General features: G+C 60.6%; 7 protein-coding genes across 8 annotated transcripts; 2 read left to right on the top strand and 5 right to left on the bottom strand.

Annotated features, from left to right (window-relative positions):
- Positions 1 to 604: 604 nt before the first annotated feature.
- csn3 (COP9 signalosome complex subunit 3) lies at positions 605 to 2,578 on the bottom strand. Its single transcript, XM_062768997.1, has 8 exons — positions 2,205 to 2,578; positions 2,046 to 2,149; positions 1,945 to 1,994; positions 1,733 to 1,894; positions 1,593 to 1,691; positions 1,310 to 1,546; positions 1,105 to 1,260; positions 605 to 1,055 (listed from the first exon to the last, which is right to left on the bottom strand). Exons 1-8 carry the CDS (start codon positions 2,540 to 2,542, stop codon positions 717 to 719), a joined length of 1,485 nt encoding a protein of 494 aa, XP_062624981.1. The 5' UTR covers positions 2,543 to 2,578; the 3' UTR covers positions 605 to 716.
- Positions 2,579 to 3,398: 820 nt separating this feature from the next.
- On the top strand, positions 3,399 to 4,857 carry SSP1854_0 (putative nitronate monooxygenase). Its single transcript, XM_062768996.1, has 6 exons — positions 3,399 to 3,487; positions 3,526 to 3,553; positions 3,630 to 3,716; positions 3,778 to 3,839; positions 3,892 to 4,088; positions 4,152 to 4,857. Exons 1-6 carry the CDS (start codon positions 3,454 to 3,456, stop codon positions 4,794 to 4,796), a joined length of 1,053 nt encoding a protein of 350 aa, XP_062624980.1. The 5' UTR covers positions 3,399 to 3,453; the 3' UTR covers positions 4,797 to 4,857.
- Positions 4,858 to 4,996: 139 nt separating this feature from the next.
- RPH1_1 (DNA damage-responsive transcriptional repressor RPH1) lies at positions 4,997 to 10,146 on the bottom strand. Of its 2 annotated transcripts, XM_062768994.1 has the most exons (7): positions 9,756 to 10,146; positions 9,563 to 9,704; positions 8,547 to 9,524; positions 8,138 to 8,500; positions 7,637 to 8,086; positions 7,358 to 7,588; positions 4,997 to 7,313 (listed from the first exon to the last, which is right to left on the bottom strand). In XM_062768994.1, the coding sequence occupies exons 1-7, from the start codon at positions 10,010 to 10,012 to the stop codon at positions 5,076 to 5,078; spliced, it is 4,659 nt and encodes a 1,552-aa protein (XP_062624979.1). In that variant the 5' UTR covers positions 10,013 to 10,146; the 3' UTR covers positions 4,997 to 5,075. The 2 variants fall into 2 exon arrangements, with proteins under 2 accessions (XP_062624979.1, XP_062624978.1); XM_062768995.1 differs by having other exon boundaries at positions 7,637 to 8,500.
- A 1,078-nt stretch (positions 10,147 to 11,224) lies between these two features.
- On the bottom strand, positions 11,225 to 11,586 carry LOC62_02G002483 (uncharacterized protein; the record flags this gene model as incomplete). The annotated part of the gene is made up of 3 exons (XM_062768993.1): positions 11,225 to 11,309; positions 11,364 to 11,472; positions 11,526 to 11,586. The coding sequence occupies 3 exons, from the start codon at positions 11,584 to 11,586 to the stop codon at positions 11,225 to 11,227; spliced, it is 255 nt and encodes an 84-aa protein (XP_062624977.1).
- A 986-nt stretch (positions 11,587 to 12,572) lies between these two features.
- acu-15_1 (Transcriptional activator protein acu-15) lies at positions 12,573 to 16,248 on the bottom strand. The gene is made up of 4 exons (XM_062768992.1): positions 13,981 to 16,248; positions 13,557 to 13,941; positions 12,925 to 13,513; positions 12,573 to 12,862 (listed from the first exon to the last, which is right to left on the bottom strand). The coding sequence occupies exons 1-4, from the start codon at positions 16,066 to 16,068 to the stop codon at positions 12,736 to 12,738; spliced, it is 3,189 nt and encodes a 1,062-aa protein (XP_062624976.1). The 5' UTR covers positions 16,069 to 16,248; the 3' UTR covers positions 12,573 to 12,735.
- Positions 16,249 to 16,523: 275 nt separating this feature from the next.
- cdm1 (DNA polymerase delta subunit 4) lies at positions 16,524 to 17,686 on the bottom strand (the record flags this gene model as incomplete). The annotated part of the gene is made up of 5 exons (XM_062768991.1): positions 16,524 to 17,032; positions 17,072 to 17,181; positions 17,232 to 17,264; positions 17,319 to 17,586; positions 17,621 to 17,686. The coding sequence occupies 5 exons, from the start codon at positions 17,684 to 17,686 to the stop codon at positions 16,955 to 16,957; spliced, it is 555 nt and encodes a 184-aa protein (XP_062624975.1). The 3' UTR covers positions 16,524 to 16,954.
- A 317-nt stretch (positions 17,687 to 18,003) lies between these two features.
- On the top strand, positions 18,004 to 21,022 carry LOC62_02G002480 (uncharacterized protein; the record flags this gene model as incomplete). Its single annotated transcript, XM_062768990.1, has 6 exons — positions 18,004 to 18,176; positions 18,215 to 18,374; positions 18,410 to 18,842; positions 18,882 to 20,397; positions 20,443 to 20,553; positions 20,593 to 21,022. The coding sequence occupies 6 exons, from the start codon at positions 18,004 to 18,006 to the stop codon at positions 21,020 to 21,022; spliced, it is 2,823 nt and encodes a 940-aa protein (XP_062624974.1).
- Between the last annotated feature and the right edge of the window lie 281 nt (positions 21,023 to 21,303).

Here is a 21,303-nt window from a genome sequence, read left to right as displayed (position 1 = left end):
GTCAGCGCCGCCGCCGCCGCCGCTGCCGCTGTCGCCTCGCCTACTGGAGCCGCCCCCGTCGTCGTGTCGCCCCGTCGCCCATTCACACTTCTGACGTACTGCTCCGATACTCGAGGCCACTAGCTGCCGGCGGATCCAGTGGGCCCCATATCCCCAATACCCCGACAACCCTTGGGCCCACCTGGCTGCCATACCCTGCACCCGGAAAGGATCGGCATGGCGTCCGGATCAGCTCGGATTTGCGGCAGTGGTGGACTTGGACTCTTCCGACGATCCTCGTCCCTCTGCATGCATGCCTTGGCCCTCGGCATTGCGCCGCATACCGCCGGCTTGTACCCCCCCTGCGCTCTCCGTCTAGGATTGTAGGATCGCCGCAGAGATAATCTAGGCCTCTTCCGCCGGCAGCGCCGAGGGCTTGCGGACGCACGGATCCCATGTGGGGGTCCGTCGACGCGCGCCGATCAATGGGGAAATGGAGTCATGGCCATGTCAATCATACACACGCCTCGCTTGCACGCCTACTCGCCCCCCCAACCATCATTAGTGGCTCTTGCCAAGTAGATGGTCCAGAACATGCACACGAGCAAGTCGCACGCACACCAAACTCTATGCACAGTGCTTCATAATGTATAGTACAACGCCATGTGTCGCGCCGACTGGCCACGCACACGCCGCGCTAGATGCAGCTTACCCCCGTTGGCCGCTGCCTAGCACGTCTAGAACCCGACGTCGTCGAGGTTACTGCCCACACCGCGGACTGTAGGTGCAGGACCAATGTCGTCGGCGAACATGCCAAACTGCTCTGGACGTCTTCCTCCCTTGCCCTCACGTCCCTTGTCCTTGCCGTCAATCTTCTGCGCTTGCTTCTTGAGGTACTCTGGGGACAGGGTGAGCGCACGGCTCGCCTGGGCCAGGTCTGTCTTGAGGAAGGCAGAAAGCTCGGCAGTCTGCTTGAGCTTGGCAATGTTGGCAGGCGAGGCGTAGTCGTCGTCTTCGATAAACGTGACGACTGGTGGGCTACCCGAGATCGTGGCCTTGATCTCGCCAGACGCAACCTGGATTGAGGTCAACTTCATTTCCACGCGCAACGAAAGCTGCACCCACCATACGCTCAATCGCAGCCGCGACGGTCGCTGAATCCGACTCCACCTTGGCAGTAAGGTCCGCGAGCGTCAAGCGCGAGTACGTCCGGCGCAACCTCAGGATACGGCGCTTGGTGACAGAACCGAGAATCTGAACCACCAGTCCGCGGTTGCAGTCCTAGTTCACGTCAGATCCTTCCTGTGGCAACACCACATCCGATACGCACCTGACGGAACACCTGTGCCTGCGAGGCCTCCTCAACGCCCTTCCAGTCACGCGCATCGAAGGCCTTGGCCAGCTTGTGGTAGTCTGGGATACTCTTGTCGAGGACTCGGTTGACTGCCGAAGGGGTGTACTTGGGCAGCTGGAGGGTGTTGCCAGTCGCCAGAAGTTCACAGAGGATCGCGCGCTTTGCACACGCAACCTGGATCGCAGAAACGGCGTCGGTGGGCATGGACGCGGCCTGGAAGCGTCAACGGAAGGCAGCAGCCGCGTTGAGTGGTACTCACAAAGACAAAGAGCTCCACAGCCTTGGCAAAGTCTCCAACAGCAGCACTGACAGTGCCAGCGTGGTGGTGGTAGGTGAGGACGTCGAGGTAGGGAGTGCCCTGCCGTTGTTAGCAGGTTGACACAGTCTTCCCCAACCCACCTTGTGAGCGCTCAGGTAAACCCTGCCGATCGACTGGTAGCCGAGGTCATAGCTACCGGTCAACAGCGTAGCCTCGAGGAAGGCGGAATGGACACAGGTGAAGTAAGATCCCTGGAACGAGGCAGCGAGGAGGCTCTGGAGGGGACCAAGTGTACGGGGAACCTGTTGTTGTTGTGTTAGGAACGTTCATCGTCGTCATCAGGGCACCGCACCTCCTTTGCACTCTCAGCCGCCTGGAGGATAGCCCAAGCAAACTCGGCAGCTGTTTATGGTCAGTATTATGCAATGTAGCCATAACACCGCCTTGCCTCACCTCGAGTGGGAATGGCCGCAAGCTGGGCGGGTTCGGCGACGGCCGCAAGCCGCAGTGCGAGAGGAAGGGCGTCGTCGAACTTTGAGCTTCCGAGGCGCGCGCCACTGGTCCGCATGTCAGCTCAGAACCATGAGATCCAGGTCGCGACACGAAACGCACAGGACAAATACGTAGCCCACAGTGTGCCGACGCAGCTGGTCGTCGGTCAGCGACGCGAGGTTGACACCTTGGAGAGTGAGGGTGTTCTGGTGTGCAGCCGAGCGCGTCGAGGCCTTATCCGTGAGGGAGGGTCCGGCGAGCGTGTCGAGCACAGGAATCAGGCCGCCGTCAGCCCGCAGCGAGGTCGTCGTCTCGATGAGCGAGTGCAGCGCGTCGGCCGAGGAAGGCACGCGGACGGGCGGCGGTGCCGTCTGCGCTGGCGGCGCGTAGCGCGCGTACTCTGCCGCTGAGGGGAATGCGGCGTGTGATGGGCCTGCGGAGCGCGAAGGGTCGACCATGGTGCTGTTGGTCGCGCGCCGCGTGAGATGAGTAAGAGAACGGAGGGGCGATGCAGACAATCGATTGTGACGGCGATGGTGGTGATGGTGGTCGCGCTGACGACAGTGGAGGTTGAGTGAGGCTATAGGGGATGGCCGAATAAGCCTCACACACCTCAACCCGTTGGGTGGCGGGATCAAATACACGTGAGACCCACGCGATGCTGTGCTCTCGGTTATGATCTGCATCGAAGCCGTCCTTTGCCCTGCGAGAGCTACGCAGGCTTGGAAGCGAGGTTGCTTGGCTTGGTCTGACATGGATGAGATTTGAAGCAGCGGCGAGCGGCGCTCGTTACATCTATGGTAATCGTCGTCGCGTTGTCGGCGACGTATCATCCAAGCACAACCAAGTATTGGGCCGGCTGATGCATGGCCCTCGGCCTACCCACGCCACCTGTACAGATGACAAGAGGCCATTCAGTAATGCACCGGCTGTGATGGTTGGCAGATGTTGTGGCTGCCTCTTCGGCGATCCACCTAGAGTGATGATGACGAGCAGTCATCTTGTGATCACAGGCCAAGAAGTCGGCCAAGGGCAGGCGCCCCAGTGGGGGGCAGCGTGGTACCCCGGGCATGAGAGACCGTCTAGTGCATTGTTGTTTGGCAGTCGACCGACGGGATGGTCAAGGCGTCGTCTGTAGGCAGAACGCGTGCGCGCCGCGAGAGACCGAGCCACCCCACTACGTTACTCGGTCAAGTCCGGTTTGACACACACGGCCGCCGTCAGCACTCGGCAATGGTCCACGCCGGCCACTCAGGCCCCACCACCACAAACCATAATATAATCCAGCGCGATCCCAGCATCCTCCTCCTGCCTTGCTTTTCCGTCTCCACACCTGTTGTTGCTCCCCCAAACGACGCCACCACACACAATGTCTGTCATCAGGACCCCCATCACCGACCTCTGTGAGTGGCCTGTGTGGCATCACGCGCTGACAGCCCAGTCGGCATCCAGCACCCCGTGCTCCTCGCGTGAGTTACGACGACCGCATCACGCGGACACTTCGGCCGAGAGAGAAAAAAGAGAACACTAGCTGACGCGACACAGCGGCATGAACGTCGCCGCCGGCCCGAAGCTCGCCGCTGCCGTCTCCAACGCCGGCGGTCTCGGCGTCATCGGCGGTGTCGGCTACACGTGAGTGACGGGGAGGGCTTGGCATCGCACCACCTGGCGCACTCACTAACCTCGCCGCCAGCCCCAAGCACCTCCGCACCGTCATCAAGGAGCTCAAGGAGGGCCTCGACCGTCCCGACCTCCGTAAGTGGCGCCGCCTAGCTCGTCTTCACGCGCACGCGCTCACACTGGGCAGCCTTCGGTGTCGACCTCCTCCTCCCCCAGGTCGGCGGCTCGGCCCGCAAGACCAACTACGACTACACCAAGGGCAACCTTAACGAGCTCATCGACATCATCATCGAGGAGAAGGCCAAGCTCTTCGTCTGCGCCGTCGGTGTTCCTCCCAAGGAGGTTGTCGACAAGCTCCACAAGCACGGCATCCTTGTCATGAACGTGGGTAGCGACAGGATCCGAAATCTGACGAGATGAACTTTTAACGCTGACGATGTGCCCCAGATGATCGGCGCCCCCAAGCACGCCGACAAGGCCCTCGAGCGCGGCGTTGACATCATCTGCGCCCAGGGTGGCGAGGGCGGTGGCCACACCGGTTCGATCGCCACCTCGATCCTCATCCCCGCCGTCGTCGACCGCGTCAAGGGCAAGAAGTCGCCCCTCACCGGCGGCCCCGTGCACGTCATCGCCGCCGGCGGCATCTACGACGGCCGTGGACTGGCCGCGTCGCTCATGTACGGTGCGCAGGCCGTCTGGGTCGGCACCCGCTTCGTCGCGTCCGAGGAGGCCGGCGCGCCCAAGAAGCACAAGGAGCTTGTCGTCTCGGCCGACCACGGCGACACGGCCACCACCATCATCTACACTGGCCGTCCGCTCCGTGTCCGCCGCACCGACTACGTCAAGGAGTGGGAGGGCCGCCAGGACGAGATCAAGGCCCTCACCAGCCAGGGCAAGCTCCCTGCCGAGCTCGACATTGCCAAGCGCCCCGAGCTCTCCATGGCCGCCCGCCCCTGGCTCATGGGAGATGTCGCCGCCGTCATCAACGACGTCAAGCCCGCCAAGGCCATCATCGAGGAGCTCGTCAACGGCGCCAAGGCCGCCATTGAGGGCGGCGTCTCCGACCTCGTCAACCGCGGCTCCAAGCTCTAAAAGGGTCGCTGGGTTTATCTAGGAATCTTTGTAGCGCGATGCCACGTTGTCAGCAGGGTAGCGATTGTGGGGAGCTGCACAGAATGGCTCAGGACTTTGCAGACTGACTCTTGGGAGGCTCACTTGGGACGCCCCTTGGATAGCCCCAATCCGGACGGGGGCACAGTGATCAAGCCGCTCACGACACCACCACTGCGTATTCGTGTACAGTTGCATATGGATACATACAGTGATCATGGCTGATCGTTAACCTCGACAGGTGTATTCATTTGCGAGGTGTTACGCCGACTGACCTACCAGGCGGTACGCGTCGGCGACGAGGTACAGACTGCCGCAGACGACGATCAGGCCCGGGCCTTGCTGGGGCCAGTCGCTGACTGACCAGCGCAAGGCCTCGGCGACTGCCGCTGGGCCCGAACCCGCCATGCTGTGGACAGTCCCCGTAGGCCCGACCAAACCAGCGGCCGCAGCCTGTGCCTCGCCACGCTCAACGGGCTTGACCCACGGCATGCCCTCCACGGGCGTCGTAAAGTCGACCAGCGCAACGCGATCGCCTCGGCGCAGGAGCGGCGCAAGCACACTCTCGGGCGTCTTGCCGGGTGAAGAGGAGAGCGAGAGCACAAAGGTGCGCGGGCGTTCGGGCGAAATGCCCAGCGAATCAACGTACGAGCGAAGCGTGGCGGCCGAGTCACCGTTGTGCGCACCGTCAACCAGGACGGGAATCTCCTGGCCCGAAGCAGGGTCCGTACACTTGAGCCACGAGCAGCGACCGCTCCAGCGGGTCGACTGCACGCCGGCCTGTAGTCTCTCATCTGTAAGGCCACTCAGCTTGGGCTGAACGGCGAGCGCACGCCGGTCGTTCCTCAGCACGTCAAGGATGGTCAGCGCCAGGGACAGATTGTCAAGCTGGTGGCTGCCGGGAAGGGCGAGGTGGGTGTCAATTGCCTTGGCGGGGCTGCCGGCAAGTGGCGTACGGACGGTGGGAGCAGCGGGCTCCTTGAATGGCGAGAGAGTCAAGGCGCCAGCAGGGGCGACAGTCGTCGTTGGAGCAGACTCGATGAGGTGCGCCCGGCGCTCTTGAGTCACTTGCTTGGCTGTAGCAAGAGCATCAGGGTGCAGGTGCGGGGCAACCACGAGAACACCGCCCTCGACCACAATCGACGACTTCTCCCTTGCGATCGCGGCGATTGTGTTTCCGAGCATGGCAGTATGGTCGAGACCGACGGAGCTGAGAGCCGACGCGAGGGTGATTCCCGGAGGCATGACATTCGTGGCGTCACGAGCACCGCCCATGCCGCATTCAATGATCATGACGTCGGCCGGTGGCTGGGCGGTGTTGGCGAGTAGGAAGGCGGCGGCTGTGCCAATCTCGAACACGGTCGCCTGTAGGCCACGGCTGTCTGACACCTTCTGAACATGTGCCACGGCCGCAGTGTAATCTTCGGCAGACGGCGGTGCGCCGTTGATTCTGACGGTATCGCGCGGCTCGAGAAGGTGGGGAGAGTTGTACCTAGCCGTGCGGAGGCCGGCTGAGCGCAGGCACGACTCGAGGATGGCAGACACGGACCCCTTGCCGTTTGTGCCAGTAAGGTGGATAGCGGGAGTGGTGAGAGGAGGAAGGCCTGCCATCAAAGCACTCATGCGGTCGAGTCCGAGGTCGATCTTGCCCACTCCACTTGGTGCGGCAACGGGGGTCGGCAACGGGGTCGCTCTCAGTTGCTGGTTGGGACTTGTACTAGGCCCGGGCGGGGTTCCTGAAGGAGGAGCGGCCGACATGGTGTGGGAGCGGTACTGGAGGTGTGCAGGCGGAGGGGGGAGATGTGGAGGAGGCTGGCGAGGCGAGGTGTACTGGGGTAGTCTCCCGGGTGGAGGTACTGGCAGGCGGTGGGGGTGGTAGGACACTTGGGGGATCGATTGGCCTTGGTATGCTACCATAGGCCCAGGACCGTAAGAGAATGGGGGTGGGGGAGCCTGCGCAGGGTAGAAGCCGCCGTCTTTTGAGTTCACGACGAAGACGCCGTGCGCATGTGGAGGTTGCACATGTGGAGGCGGCTGATAAAAGTTGTGACCGCCGTGGTACCCAGGTGCTTGTGCATGTCCTCGCGGCTGCGCGTAATAATAGGCCCCGTGGGACGATGCTTGGCCAACCAATTGCGGCGGCGGCGCAGAGCCTATTGGTGGTGGGGCCTTGGTCAAGGGCATTCCGGTGAATGGCGTTTGGGCCTCAGGACCGGCGGCAGTAGTGACTTTTCGACTCCGCTTCGGAGGGCCAGCGTACTCGTTCTCCAGCATTTGCGGCTGGTTGGGCCGCAAGTCGAGGGCACTCCAAGCGACTTCTCTGATTGAGCCGTCTGGTAGCGTGACGACGACCGTTTGTGACGCCTCTTTGGCCTCGATCAGGAGGGCGGCGTATGAGCTACCATTCTTCTTGATCTTAACCGCCGAGCCCGGAGAGATGCCGAGAATCTGTTCCCGAAGCTTATCTTGGGCCTGGCGCTTCTTCAGCTCGAGCATGGCCTGGGCGGTTAGTCACAGATCCCGACGCTATTCCGAGCACGTACCGGGTTATGCTTGGGACATAACAGCTCGACTGTAAACACTGGTGTGTCCTCAAAGTTACCGCTGCCAGCCGGCGGGACCTCGACTCGGTGTATCCGCATGTCGGCCGTGTACAGAACCTCGGGATTCTTCTTTGCACATGACACGTGGTACGCCCGCATACACTTGCCCTTGGTGCATTGAATCTTTGTTCCCATTGTTGCTGTCCGCTTGTCAGGGCAACAAGAACATTTCTGTGACGTGTGAGCTCGGCGCTTCAAGATAAGATGTCCTGAACTTACAAGCTTCCACCGATCCTTGCCAATGTCGTCGAGACCCTTGATGTAGGTAGATGTCACGCCGTCCACCTCCACCTCGTCGGTGAACGCCTCTGGTACAGCCACAGCACATGAGACATGAGCCTGGGTCACGGGTGTCTTCGATACTGAACGGATGTGGTCCGATGGCTCGAAAACTGGGGCCAAGTCTTCCGTCTCGAGACCAGGGCACAGTACGCAGGGGTAGGTTGGGATCTCACGGGTGACAGCTGCTTTCGGTTGCTTCGTGAGGGAGATGGTGTTTTCCGGCCTTTGGAGACGCACAACAAGCGGACGTTCCGGAACGGGCGTGCCCTCTTCTTGGGCCTGCTGTTCAACCTTTGGACGACGGCCTCGTTTGCTCGAGCTGCCTGGCTCGCCAGGCGCCTTCCTCTTTCTTGAACGTGTCGGCTCGACCGGCTCTGGTGTCTCCTCCTTTGGTGTTGGCGACCTTGCGCCCGTGAGACGATCAACATCGATGCGCACACTGTAGTCGACGCAGGAGCATGCCTTGGCCTTCTTGCCCAGCTCCAGCCAGCAGGGGAGTGCAAAGTTGACACTCTCTGCGCAGTTGAAGCCGACGTTGAACCCAGCGTGGTATCCGCGAGGGAAGGTGATGACGAACTCGTTCTGGTACTGCACCAGCTTGTTCACCCGGATGCCGCTGCTGTGGAGCTTGGTCGCCGACAAGGTACACGACTTGTGACGCATGAACTGGTCACATGTATTGGCGTCGTTGGGGAAGTAGCTCTTGGTGACAGACTCGAAGCGCTCGGCGTCGACCTGAGGCACGGCGTACCAGAACTTTGGCGCGCCAAAGTGGATGTAGTTGATCGAGAAGAGGTCCATCTGGGTGCGTCAGCCAAAGGTCCTCAAACTACAATGTCCAACTCACGTCCTCAACGTGCCACGAGAAGGCCGCGCGCCACATGCCAAAGTAAAGGTATGGCGAGTTGACACCTGGCAGCTTTTCGGGGAGCTTGTTGAGGAGATTGGGGAGGTTTGCAACGTTCCAAGGGTAATCCTCTTCGGCGAACAGCGAACCAGCGAGATCGGCGCCGTACCAGCTATTCGACCCCTGGCCGAGAGTCCTCCAGAACTTGCGCTCGAGGTTGGCGCATCCCTGCACGGTAAAATCCTCGTGTGTCGCATCTTGTGGGAGCCAGTCCTTGTGCAGGTCGGTGTTCTCGTAGAACGGGTTGACCGGCTTCAGCTGCTCCTCCACCTCGGCAGCCATGGTTGCCGAGTCGGGCGTCGTGGCCAGCGGCTCTGCTGTCGAGCGTGATGTGTGTGATGCGACCTCGAGCGCGGGAAGATCGTCCACCTCTTCGTGGATCGCCGGCGAAGCTGCGACAGATGGAACGGCGTCGGCCGTCAACAAAGCGGCATCCAGCTCTGGCTTGGCCTCTGCCTCGACATCCACCTGCGACTCCGCCTCCTCGGCCTTCGCCTTCCTCCGCTCCAGCTTCCTCCGGGCCGCCGCGTCGCGTTTGGCCTTCTTCTCAGCCCTCTCAGCCTTGACACGAGCGGCCTCGGCGGCGAGACGCGCCTTGGCTTCCTTCGAGTCGCGGTCCTGCGTGCGCGTAACAATCTCCTTGGGATTCGGTGTCTGGTACTTGTCTTGAGCGCACTTGTCGAACCACTCATGGATGGCCAGGCCGCCGCGGCTGCGCAAGCGCTCAATGTTCTGCTGGACAAAGACGCCGCCTGTCCCGACCATGCGCTGCTCGATGGGGCTGCGGATCTGGAGCTCGGACATTTGCTGATTGTCGATCAGCTTTACGTTGTCGACCCATTCCTGCGGGGGGATGATCTTGACAATGCTCGAGCGCTGGCCCCAGGGGAGCACCTTTTCCATGTAGACATCAAAGTCCTTCACGTCAGCGGGCAGTCCGACACCCACGAACTCACCTTGAACTCTTCGTACGTCGGCTTGAAGATTGGGATGCCGCGCAACGCTGCTGGGTCGTCGTTCGGATGGACGTACACCTCGTCCGGGATGGCTTCGGGCTCGGACTCTGACGACTTCGTTGGGTGGTTGTTCATAGGGAAGCTGTGTATGTCAGCCCGGTGCGCGTCGGTGGAGGTCAGACATGAAACGTACAAGCAATGCGGCTTTGCAATCTCTGGAGGTACGGCCGCAGTCGGTGGTGGTGGTGCTGGTGCGTGCGCTGCTGCATCAGTTGCAGCGGCTTTGGCAGCCTTGGAGCGTGTTGGCGTGTGTATTCTGCTGTCGGTGTCGGCGGCGGCGGCAGCAGCAGCACGGCTTGGCGTGTCATTAGTGGGTGTCGTCGGATGTTGTTGACGCGACGGCGACGACTGTGGTCCCCGTGCCGCTTGGGGGGCCACAGACGATGCCATGGCGGGATGGGGGAGAATGCGCTGCCGGTGTGATCAAGGTATGGCGGAGGATTTTGTTGTTGTTATTGTTGTTGTTGATGTTGCCGAATGAATGGAGCAGACGAGTGTGTGTGGCCCGTTGTCGTCGTCGGTCGTTTGAGTGCGCGTGCCGCCGAGTAAAGTCGACTTAGCACTCGTTTGGGTGGCGACCACCCACCCACGACGCAGGCAGGCCACCCCGTTTCAACATTGCTGCCCGAGGGGCGAGATGGGCATCAGGGACCGCCACATGGCACTTTCCCACGATGGTTTCACGGTGAGCCCGGTTAATCTCCGCCAAAATCCCCAATAGAATGGCGCCAAGAGACGGAGGAGGCAATTACAACCTCGTCATAATGCACTTTCCTAATGCCAGTGCTCGTGGTGTGGCGCGTGGCAAACCCACTGGACAGGCAGCCGAGGGTATTCACGCCCCTGCATCGTGCATGGCGTGCACATGCAAGGCAAACAGAGCCTCACAAGCACGCCGTGACATCGAGCGCATGCCCGAAAACGACGCTGAGCCGAGACGCCGCCTGTGGGCAGCTTACTTCGCCAAGGGCGAGTGAGACATGGTTCTGGTCTCGTTGCTCTCACTTCCCTCGTCGTCGCCTCGTCTCCCCCACCCAGGTCGCAATGTTGACACGGCTCCTCATGACGATCGTCTGTGCACGCATACTGCTGAAACCGGATGTGCGGAATGAGTACCCGAAACCCAACTCACTGCCAGCCGGCCGGGTGGCGACGCATGCCCGCCAGCCTACACGTCAGAAGTGTGTGTGGCAGCGGCCCAGACGCCTCGTTTGGCACGTCTGGCCATCGACGTCGCGTCGCACGGCAGTTCTAGATTCCTGCGTGCGCGAACCGTCTGCACCGGGAACTGCTTGCCGGATACTTTGACACTTTGCATGCCGCACCGTTCGCTTGGCGCACTGCGTGCTGCTGGGGACGATCGGTACACCGGTACACTTGCATACCTCGACTTGGGCGTGGTACTGGGCGTCCCCTGCTACACTGGAGTCCTGCTCGTGCTCGGAATCCCGCGAGATGCAAGCTCATCGGTACACTGCTATATTTGCATGCCACGGCCTGGTACTGGTACAGGTACACTACGACGACTACTCTACAATGCAATGCTCGCAATGGTCTAAGCTCTAGGGAAGGGCGTTTTGGTGTCTCGAGTCGACTCGGCGCCTATGGCGACGACGGGGCCGACGATGAGAACTCGCACGACGTGGGGAGGTTGAGCTGATTGAGAGCGTGTGTGGCCGAGCGGCGCCTGGGGGGGTCAGTGGCTGCGACAGGATGGCTTGTGAGCCGCCACGCCACTCACTCAATCTGCGAGCGGTCGCTGTCCCACATGGAGAGGGTGTAGGAGAAGAGTTCTTGAGAGTAGCGCCTCTTGCGGGCCTCGACGGCGGAGCAGGTCCGGGTTCCTTGTGCTGTGCGGGGATTAGTTGAAGCTGATGGCGATGGCGACGAGGGGCAGACTCACGTCGGACGCCGACACCCTTCATGCAGAGCGTGATGTTGTCGTGCTGGGACTTGATGGACATTGTGTGTGTGTGTGGGTGTGTATGGGATGCGTGCTAAGCTAGGTTCTGGTGGTAGTGGCTGGACAGATTCGTTGAGCGGCTGAGGCATCAACAAGACGTTCCCACAGCGACCTTAAGTACCTCGTGCGGCGTACTACACCAATGCCACTGTCAACAACAAACTACTCAGTTTTGCGCGTGCCGATCCGACCGACCGACCGATTGGCAAGCCATGGCCTGGCATGCAGGGGGGGAATGCATATCTGGCCCACCGAGGGGCAATGATGGGCCAGTGCCAAGCCTGCGTGCGCCCAAGCAAGCGATGATCCAGATGGAGATAGAGGGTGTATACGACGACGATTTGCCAACACCTCCATCGGATCTACGACGGCGCGTCACGCACGACACGACTCGCGCAGCAGCGTCAAGCGTCAGTCACAACGTCACAACGTCACTGCCGGCGTCTGCTCGCCCTGCTCGCCCTGCTCCACAGCGTACAATTGGCCATGTGTCGCCGTGCCTGCCGTACCATATCAACACGCGACTGCGCGTGTCTAACTCCCCCCGCATTGTTTACCACAGAAGAAAAGTGGCAGGGCAGCAAAAAGTCGGCCGGCTCCACAGACGTCATTTTCCAGAAAAGTCAGATCTTGCTTGATCCCCGCCACCACTCTCTCGCCACTCGTTTGCCTGCCTGCCTGCTGGCGCGCACCACACGCGGGAACAAGTCAGTCGCCGGCCCCCACGAAACGCGACCAGACTGGAATTGCAGCCGACATGTGAGCATGTGAGATAGCAAGCTCGATACAGTGGCTTGCGTTCCGTTCCAGGAAAAAGCAAACGCCACTCCACCCTCCACCCACCCGGTCGCGTTCCAGATCGCCCAGGCCTGGGCCATGGACTGTTAGCACACTCCTCCCCACTACTACCACCACACTTGTAATCTACAGATATCACATCTCACCCCAGCTTGAGCTTGACGCGTTGGAGCAGGCATTTCAATACAGTACACCACTATACATCCAGGCCGTTGTACAGACAGAATCATGGGAAGACAAAAAAAAAAAGTAAAAACCCATGGATACCCAGAGCCAAGCCTCACACTCCGAGGTTCTTCCTCCCTTCCTTCCGCCTCCTCCTCCTCCTCGTCCCTCATGACGTCTTGCCACGTTACTTGGTGTGGTCAGGGACAAGCGGCGAGTTGAAGTCAAAGTCGTGCAGCGGCGCTTGGTCCGTGAAAATCGACCCATAGTCAAACGACCCTTCCTCCAACAGGCTCAAAATCGTGGCTGCGGATCTGCCGAGATGGTTAGCATCCGAAGCGCGCATCCCGAGCCTCTGGGCTTGTGCTATACGTACAGTCCTTGCTGCGAGCCGTTGCCCTGCAAACCGTCAGACACCGTGTCCATGCCCGTCGTGGACAGCAGCTCGCCACCGTAGCTGCTGCCAAAGTTGAGGCCGTCCATCGCCGAGTTGTTGCCATTCGTAGCAAGGTACGCTGGCAGCGTCACGTTTCCGATACTGCCAAGGTTCTGGTTCGGAGACAGCGTCTCGAGGCGGTCAAACGGCGCGCTCGGTTCGCCGAGCGATGATGCCAAGGTGGGGTTGGCATTTGCGTTCGCGTGTGCAGTGGCAAACGTGTGGGTCGCCGTAGGAATGGAAATTCCATTCTTGACTGGAGACGCGAGGCCGTCTAGCACCGTGCTGTCAAAGTACTCTGACGTCTTGAAGACCGATTCAAGGTCGCCGGGCAGGGTTTGCCCTGTTACAAGCTCAGGCTGAGCCGACATGATGTCCTGCCCGAAAGGTGTGGCTTCGGGCGTCGCAGAGTTGCGCGGCCCCGGAGCGGGGGACAGAGAGGCGCGTTTGCGGACCGGGCGGAGCCATGCGGGAGAAGGCCGGCCCGCAGAGTCAGGCACACGAGGCGAGTCGACGGGGATGTTGCAAACTGTAAAACACGTCAGCATACGTATCCGTAAATACGAACTCACCTCTGCAAAACTCGTCAATGATGTCAGCCGACCGCAGGCCGCACAAGTAGCGACCGCTGAAGCGCCGCAAGAGACCAACACAAGAGCGCAGTCCTTCAACCGATGGCGAGATGAGAGGACGGAACTCGGGGTTCTTGCAGTTGAGGACGACGGCCACAAGCGTACGGCCAGCTTGAGCGAGCTGGTGGATAACATGCACGCCATAGTACGTCATCATTCCTCGCTGGCTGATGTGTACATGGTCGGCGATGATCGTCAACGCGCACTGCATGGCGCGACGGCATAGCTCAAAGTGACGCGCGCGCTCCTCGACGGTCGAGGCAGGCGTCATGACAAAGCCGGAGAATCGATGACGGTAGATGATCATACGAACCAGGTGCTCGAGCTTAGGGCGGTCAGCTTTTACCCTGCAAATCACACTTACGCAGTGAAGACGCTCGGCCTGGGTGATGCGGATTGGGTCGCGCGAGTTGGCCGTTTCAGAGTCGTACGCCCAGTACTTGGGCAGGATGCGCACCCACTCCTCCAGAAGGGCCTCCTCCTCGCGGAGCGACTCGTTCTGAGGCGCGTCGTTGTGCGTAGACCGGCGGTTGATGACCGAGCTTGCCTGGGCAAGGAATGACGAGCCAGAAAAGGCGGCCGGCTGAACAGCCGAGTCAATGACACCCTCGAGGACAATATGCAGACGGATCGTGAACACGAATGCGCACAATCTGCTCGTCTCAGGGTTCTGTTGCTCCTTGACGCCGTCCACCGTAAGGTTCTCGTCGTCGACAATGAGCGGCTCGGTAACGTCGCAGTCACGCAGGTGGATGATCGACGGCCGGCCGAACAATGCCGCCGATTGCTTGTCCCAAGCGTAGATCGACCAGAACGTGCGCTTTCGGGTCTCGCGCTCGACAGCGTTGAAATGGTCGTAGCCGTCGACGCTGCGGTGGAGACCTCCGTCGAGGCAGAGCGTCACACTCTCAGCCTGCAAAGCGAATGCCTTGCTGAGATTGCCGAGACCAAAGGCGTAGATTGCAGCCAGGAACGCGGCTTGAATTGAGTACAGCGTCGGGCGGTCGGCAGACGGTAAATCGCGCAATCGCTTAAATAGCTCAAAGTACTGCTTGCCGGCAGTCGACGGGTCAGAGGGGTTGGCACGAACGCGCGGGTCATCGACATGGCGAGAGGACAGTGTGCACACGGCGACGATGAAGCAGGCGAAGCCAGGCTCGCCCCACTGCTGCGGGTTGGCGTAGTCGGCCAGGAACGACGGGACGTGCAGGAAGGGCCAAAGCAGATGACTTGTCGAAAGGTAGCAGCGAACGAGCGTGTCCATGAGGTCGGGCGGGATGACACCGGTGATGACCTTCCAGCTCGCCTCGGGGTTGAGCGTCTGATGCGGGCGCGGGTTGCGGTCGGGGAAGAAGCGGCCCTTGGCGTTGGGGCTACCGGCGCTGCGGGATCGGGCCTTGGACGCGACCGAGGCCGAGCGGCGCCCAGTGGGCGGGCTAGCGCGGCGGCCACTGCCATTCTTAGCCGCGGGCGGCGAGGGAATGGCGGGGCTGTCCTCGGAGGCGGGGGACGAGTTCTCGAGCTCGTCGGCCTCGACCGTCTTGGCGGCGGTGAGGAGGTCGAGCAGGGGGAAGCCTGAAGTCGCGCCCTGCCATTTTGCCTGGCCGATCTCGTCTTCGTAAAAGAAGCTGAGCCCCTCCATTCGTTTTGACATTTCGTCGATGGATCGGTCGTCGCGGCGGCGGATCGAACGACCACCAGCGAGCATCGAAGTGAGGCTGCCGGGGCCATTGGCCCAGGACGGTGTGAGGTTGGAGTCCTTGAGGCCAGCGATGCCGGACGGGAGGGCCCCGCTGATCATTGGGCCATTCAAAGGGTCGGCGTTGGCGTTGGCGGCGGCGGCGGCCAGGCCGCCGACGCTTCCACCCTTTGCGATACCGGCCGGCTGGCCACTGCTGAGGCGTGCATCCAAGGTGGAGAGATACGCATTGTGCACATTGGGGGGCACGTCGCGAAGCAATGATTCGAGAGTCGCGAGACGGGCTTCGAGCGAGGCCTGGTAAGCGCTCGATCCGCTTCGTGAGGGCGAATGAGGTCGCTTGACACCCGATGTTGATGACGATCGGGCCTCTGATCCCTTTGGTTTCGCGACACGCCGACTAGGGGTGTTGAACGTACACTCGTTCTTGGTCGCCGAGCACGGTCCACAAGGCTGCTGGGTGTCGCAGCGAATCTTGCGTTTCCTGCACCGGTCGCATGCATGGGCCAGCCTGAGGCGGGGGCGCTTGACTCCGTCGCCGTTGTCTTCGTCAGCAGAGTCGTCGCCGTCGTCGCCGCCGCCTTGGAAGTAGGACGTGCTCGAGGGCTGAACACTAGCGGCAGCAGGGCTGTCGGTGGCCGGTATCGAGGGAGTGGTGGCCGGCTCCATGATGGTGTCACCGATGGAGGGCTTTCTGTCCTCGGCCGAAGGAGGTTGTTGTTGGAAGGCGGACTGAAGGAGGGCAGGATTCATTGTTGTTGGATTAAATGTGAACGCATCAAAACGCGTTCTCGTCGGGCATGTAGTGCTGACTGAGCTGGAGGGGGGAGGGGGGTAGAAGGTGTGTGTGTGGTCGTGTCGCGCGTGTGGGCGATGGCGAACAAGGTCTTGTTGTCGATGATGACTGACTAGTGGGCAAGTCCGAAATGGGCCGTGAAGGTCGTCGTCCCCCCCACTCTTGCTGCTATCACATAAATGACCGCGGTCAAACGGTTTTACGGTCTCAATGGTGTGAGACGACGACGACGAGTTAATTTGACTAGGCTCGCGAATAGGCGCGTCGGTCTCGCAGCCGCCACCTTGAACGGTTTCCTTGGCCCCTTGGCCCTTTGGGTGAGTGGCCTCTGCTGGTACGCTTACACCCTGTGGCGCGAGAGAGCAACAACATCGCAACATCCCTGTCAGAGTGCCCTTGAAATCAAGGACGAGGTAGACGAGGGTTTGACTGTTGACTCGGTCACCAAACAGCAGCCCTTGCAGCCCTTGCCAGTGATGCGACGCCGACACGGATTGTTGCCCACCGAAAACCGCACAGGCGACCGTGGTGGTGACACATCGTGCCCGCCATGGCCAGCCACTTGTACCTGGTATACCTGGCTTCCCCACAACCCCCGTCCACTCCTCCCCATTCCCCACAGCTTGCTCGTCGGCCTCCTTCGGTCCTCTCCTCGGTGTTCCTCCCACACAACTCACATCTCGGCCCTCCTTCCAAGTCTTGGCAGTTGGCAAGCCTAGGAGAACTGCGGAACACACCTGGTATATACAAATAAATCTATGGATCTTTCCTATCCTCGCTTCGGATGTCGAAAATAAATGCTACAACGATACACCTCCACACGCTCGTCTACCTTTCTGCTCGTTACACCCAACCATAGAGGACGCTCTGACGGTACGAAGTGTCGTCCTCGCCCTGCTGGGTGAGGAGAATGGCCTTGACCTGCACACTGTCAGCTTTTATCACGGCAGTCTCACTCACCTCCTCTGGTGGGTTCAGTCCCCACTTCTTGGCCCGCTCCCAGCGCTCGAGGCGGGTCATCCCGACGCAGGGGCCGTACTTGGACGTCATGTCAAAGACCCTAAGAATGTCTGGATAACAGGGTCAGCCTGGGGTGCGATCGCCGTTCGAGTTAACGTACGGTGAACCTTGGTGGTCTCTGGGCCGCTGTGAACTGAAGCGGAATGTCAGACAAGGGCGCAACAACAGCATCCATCCCGAGACATACTGGGCTTCGCAGTGTCCATGGCCCGCTTGGCCTCATCGTAGAGCTTGTTCCACTCCTTGCCGTTGGGGTCGAGGGCCTCGCGAACATCGTCGGCGACCTTGATCACCTCCTGAGGCTTCTCCTCATCCTTGGGGGTGGAGGCCCGCTCGACAGAGGACAGGGAGGAAACCGAGCCCACCTTGCGCACAGAAGGGGCATTGTTCAGAGACTTGGCGACAGCCTTGGCTCCTCCGGTGGTGGGGCGCCTGGTCTGGAATGAGAGTGTCGGCTGGACACAAAGTCAGTCGGTGTCTCCGTTGCACGCTTTCCGGGCGGCTACTTGCCTGGCTCAACCCTGTGGATTGCTTAGCTGAGCGTCTGGGCGGCATGTTGGGCAGCGTTTAGCAAAGGGTGTAGTTGAGGAGGATGGTCTCGTTGATGTTTACGTTGAGCGACTGAAAGGAAGGTGCACTGTTCTCTGTTAATGGGGACATGACATTGACAGGGTGCAGTGCAGCCAGCAGATGGCTGGTTGATTCAACCACCGCATGTGGTGGGTGGCGTCAACACAATGAACGGAACCAAATACACGCGACGGATTGCACGCACCTCCACCCAAAGTCAGACGCGTCAAGGGGGCCAGGCCGGCCAGGGACAGTCAATGCCATGGTTGTTGTTGCGCTGCTCGACCAACACCCATCCCGCCATGAGCTCGGCCGATATGGCCAGCCTGGCCAAACCACTAATAACAGCACTCAGCGGCGTGCAAGACCCAGACAAACTCGACGGCATCGCACGCCGAGTCGCCGCAAGGCTGAGGGTAGATTCGCATGGCAGCTCGCGAAAGGAGTGGACAGACGTCCGCAGCTCGCTCCAGGGGTATGTTGTTAGCCATGACTACCTAGCTGACATTGTAGGCTGAGCAATACGGCGAGGATCCGAGTGAAGGACGATATTGCAACAGCATATGATAAGCTCGTGGCCAAGCTCGAGGAACATAGGCGGCGTGGAGGGACAGCCTGGGACGAGAACCTCGAGCTCAACTCGTCGTATATCCCACAGCATGTGCAGCTTCTCGTAAGGCTCACCCGTGGGCCATGCTGACATCCGAGCTCAACTTGTCCAAGCCGACCGATGAGCGGACACAGCAGTTTGCAGAGGAGTTTCTCTCCAGGCTACCGGAGGGCGACAAGCCGCAGGAGCTGCTCTACGAGGAAATCATGGCCGAGCCATTCGAGGGAGACCATTGGGGCGACGGGTACAATGAGGAGGTGTCCGAGGGATGGACGGATAGCGAAGGGTCCGAAAGCGACTTCACGCCAAACGAGGACGAGGTCGTCACGCCATCAAGCAAGCCGACGTACCAGAAGTCTGCGGCCCAGCGTGCCCGTGAGGCGGAGGCCCAGCGTCGCGCAGAGGAGGAGCAGCGACTCATGCTCGCCAAGCTTACTCTCCGCGAAGTTACGGCAAACGCGTACTGGAGAACAGGCGGCGTCGACGTTCAGAGCTCGACAGAGCTCCGTGGTTGGCAGGCGCTCTCGACGGGTAAGCTGGGCGGGCGCATCGTACATAGCTGACCACCAGTTCCCGCACTGGCCTCGCCAGCACTACCCTCCACAACCACCAAGGCTATCAGCTCTCGTCAACTTCAGCGCGAGCTTCTCTTCGCTCTCAGCGGCCGACCCGGTGTCATGTTCTCCTTTGGGGAAGATGGCACGTGTTCAGTGGCGCGGCAGCGCCCGAATGTGCTGTCATTCTCGGCCGATGCGCTGGAAGGGATCCTGTCCTCTTTCGCTGTCCAGGTCTCAGAAGTCGGGGTTATCAGACACTACGTGGCACAAACGCTCGCTCCACTGGCCTCCTCGTCAAAGCCGCCACCACTGAACCGGGAAACACAAGACGCCTTTGCTGCGGCATGCCAAAAGGTTCTTCACAAGCTGGACGCCTGGGTTGCCGAGCTGGAGTCGACGTTCATGGGCGCACAGCCCATGACTCCGGCCATCGTGCCCATCTCGAGCGCTGCATCGACACCCTTGGTTCTGAGCATGGAGTTCGCACGGCGGTATGGCGACCTGATCAGCTACCTGCGCGATTTGATACCTTTTGCCGAGGACTCAAACGAGCTCCTGAACGCCATCCATGGCTCTATTTCCGATCTCACGAATCAGCCTGTGCGGGCCGAGTTGCTCGACATCTTTGTGCAGACTGCCACGCCAATGTGGCGACTGCTGCAGAGCTGGCTCGTCGACGGCATGCCGGTGCCCGAGAGCCTCAAGACGCACGACGCCGACTTGGCTCTCCAGGCCATCGACGATGAGCTTCCGCTCAGCCCCGAGTTCTTCATCCGACGCGATCGCGACTCGGCGTGGTCAGACGAGGATTTCTGGGAGGCAGGCTTCGTCGTCGTCGATGGCGGATGGCCCAGCTGGCTCCAGGGTACGGAGGAAGAGGTAATGGAAGGAGGCAAAGCGATGGGACTGCTGCACAGCCTCTCGCTCATGGACAACGCGCGGCATGACTGGATCGGGCTCGATGAGATCATCACGCACGACACGCAGAACATTCCCCAAGCGCTCGCCGACTATCTATTCCCTATCTGCACCCACAACCAGGCCCTCCTCGCGCGGGTGCTGGAGTGGGATTGCGCGCTACAGAGACACCTGACCGCCATCGACGGGCTCACGCTCATGCGCGGCCCGGTGGTGGTCAACGAGTGGGCGGACTTGCTGTTCGAGCAGATGAACTGCGGCAAACCATGGGCCGACTTCCAGCTCCTCACCTCGTCCCTTCGTGACACCATCGAATCGCACGGCGCCACCTGGATGAATGCGCCGGCGGTGCGGGCCCGGACGACCCGGCGGTCCGGACGGGCCGTCCTCGCCGACATCCGTGTCGACTACCTCGTTCCGTTTCCTCTATCTCAGCTATTCACGCCAACGGCAGTGGACCTTCGATCGGACATCTTCGTGTTCCTGCTGCGCCTCGTCAAGGGACGCAAGGTGCTCCTGGAAGCTCGAATGCTGGCCGAGACGTACGGAGGAGCCCGGCCTGAGCTGCGACTCCTGCGTAAGCTCAGGCATGCGTTGTCATGGATCTTGGAGTATGTGCAGCTCACCTTCGTCGACCATGTAGCTGACAAAAGCAGCTCGCTGTGGAACTGGGTCAACAACCTCATCGATGTCCGTGCCGCAGAACACTCGAAGAAGATCGAGATTGCACCGTCGTTCTACGCTATGATCCGTCTGGAAATGCAGCAGTAAGCATGCTCAGGTGGTCCCCAGGCTGATCACGGCAGTGTGCGGAAACTACGCGGGTTCTGCTTCCTGGACGCGAATGCTGCTACGGCGTCCCGAATCATTGACGTGATCCTCAACATGGCCGAGGAGCTGCAAGTCGCCGCTGGTCCGTCCAGCAACGACCCAGCGGCCATCAGAGGGCCACCGCCACGGCCGCCGAGGAGGAGGAGAAAGCGGGATCCCCAGTCTGATGACGACTCGGACGACGACGACACGTCCGCCCGGTTCAATCGTACGGCAGTGAGCAACATTTCGCTCTCGAGCTCGGCTGTGCATTTGGACAGCATGGCCGACCGGCTTAACACGCAAGTGAGACGGTTCCGACGTGAAGTCGAAGGCCTAGCATCAGACGGAGGGGTAGATCAGTCTGATACGCGGGACACATGGTCTGTCCTTGCCTTTTCTCTCGAGGACTGGAAGGATGTGTAAAGGCAGGCGCGAGATTGCTCGCAACATTGTTGTATATCTGTATCCTAATGCCAGATCTCGGCGCGTCTCTGTCTCTTATCTCCTCGCGTTGCGAGTCATTTAGCGGGATCAAAATGCCTTTGCCTCACACGTCATCTGAGACGCGTCTGTTTCTCTCGCACCCATCTGCCCCTTGGCCCTCCACTTTGTGCAGATTGATTCCCCCGGCTCCCCCTCGCTCTTGGCTCACGAGACAAAAGCAAGAAGAGTCTTGTTTAATCCTGTCCAACCTCTTCAACCAC

Source organism: Vanrija pseudolonga, chromosome 2 (assembly GCF_020906515.1).
Source record: "Vanrija pseudolonga chromosome 2, complete sequence".
Classification (NCBI taxonomy): domain Eukaryota; kingdom Fungi; phylum Basidiomycota; class Tremellomycetes; order Trichosporonales; family Trichosporonaceae; genus Vanrija; species Vanrija pseudolonga.
Note: the sequence above shows the minus strand (reverse complement) of the source record. Positions and strands in the feature narration are given on the sequence as shown.

Bases quoted from the DNA above. Each gene is read 5' to 3' on its own strand.
- SSP1854_0 (XM_062768996.1), top strand. From the start codon at position 3,454: ATGTCTGTCATCAGGACCCCCATCACCGACCTCT. The intron at 3,717-3,777 runs GTGAGTGACGGG...CCTCGCCGCCAG, and splicing joins ATCGGCGGTGTCGGCTACAC to CCCCAAGCACCTCCGCACCG. The intron at 3,840-3,891 runs GTAAGTGGCGCC...CACACTGGGCAG, and splicing joins CCTCGACCGTCCCGACCTCC to CCTTCGGTGTCGACCTCCTC.
- csn3 (XM_062768997.1), bottom strand. From the start codon at position 2,542: ATGGTCGACCCTTCGCGCTCCGCAGGCCCATCACACGCCGCATTCCCC. The intron at 1,895-1,944 runs GTGCGGTGCCCT...CAACAACAACAG, and splicing joins CGGCTGAGAGTGCAAAGGAG to GTTCCCCGTACACTTGGTCC. The intron at 1,692-1,732 runs GTGGGTTGGGGA...TAACAACGGCAG, and splicing joins TTTACCTGAGCGCTCACAAG to GGCACTCCCTACCTCGACGT.
- acu-15_1 (XM_062768992.1), bottom strand. From the start codon at position 16,068: ATGAATCCTGCCCTCCTTCAGTCCGCCTTCCAACAACAACCTCCTTCG. The intron at 13,942-13,980 runs GTAAGTGTGATT...GACCGCCCTAAG, and splicing joins AGGCCGAGCGTCTTCACTGC to CTCGAGCACCTGGTTCGTAT. The intron at 12,863-12,924 runs GTACGTATAGCA...CCATCTCGGCAG, and splicing joins AACGGCTCGCAGCAAGGACT to ATCCGCAGCCACGATTTTGA.
- RPH1_1 (XM_062768995.1), bottom strand. From the start codon at position 10,012: ATGGCATCGTCTGTGGCCCCCCAAGCGGCACGGGGACCACAGTCGTCG. The intron at 9,705-9,755 runs GTACGTTTCATG...TGACATACACAG, and splicing joins ATTGCAAAGCCGCATTGCTT to CTTCCCTATGAACAACCACC. The intron at 8,501-8,546 runs GTGAGTTGGACA...TGACGCACCCAG, and splicing joins TCTCGTGGCACGTTGAGGAC to ATGGACCTCTTCTCGATCAA.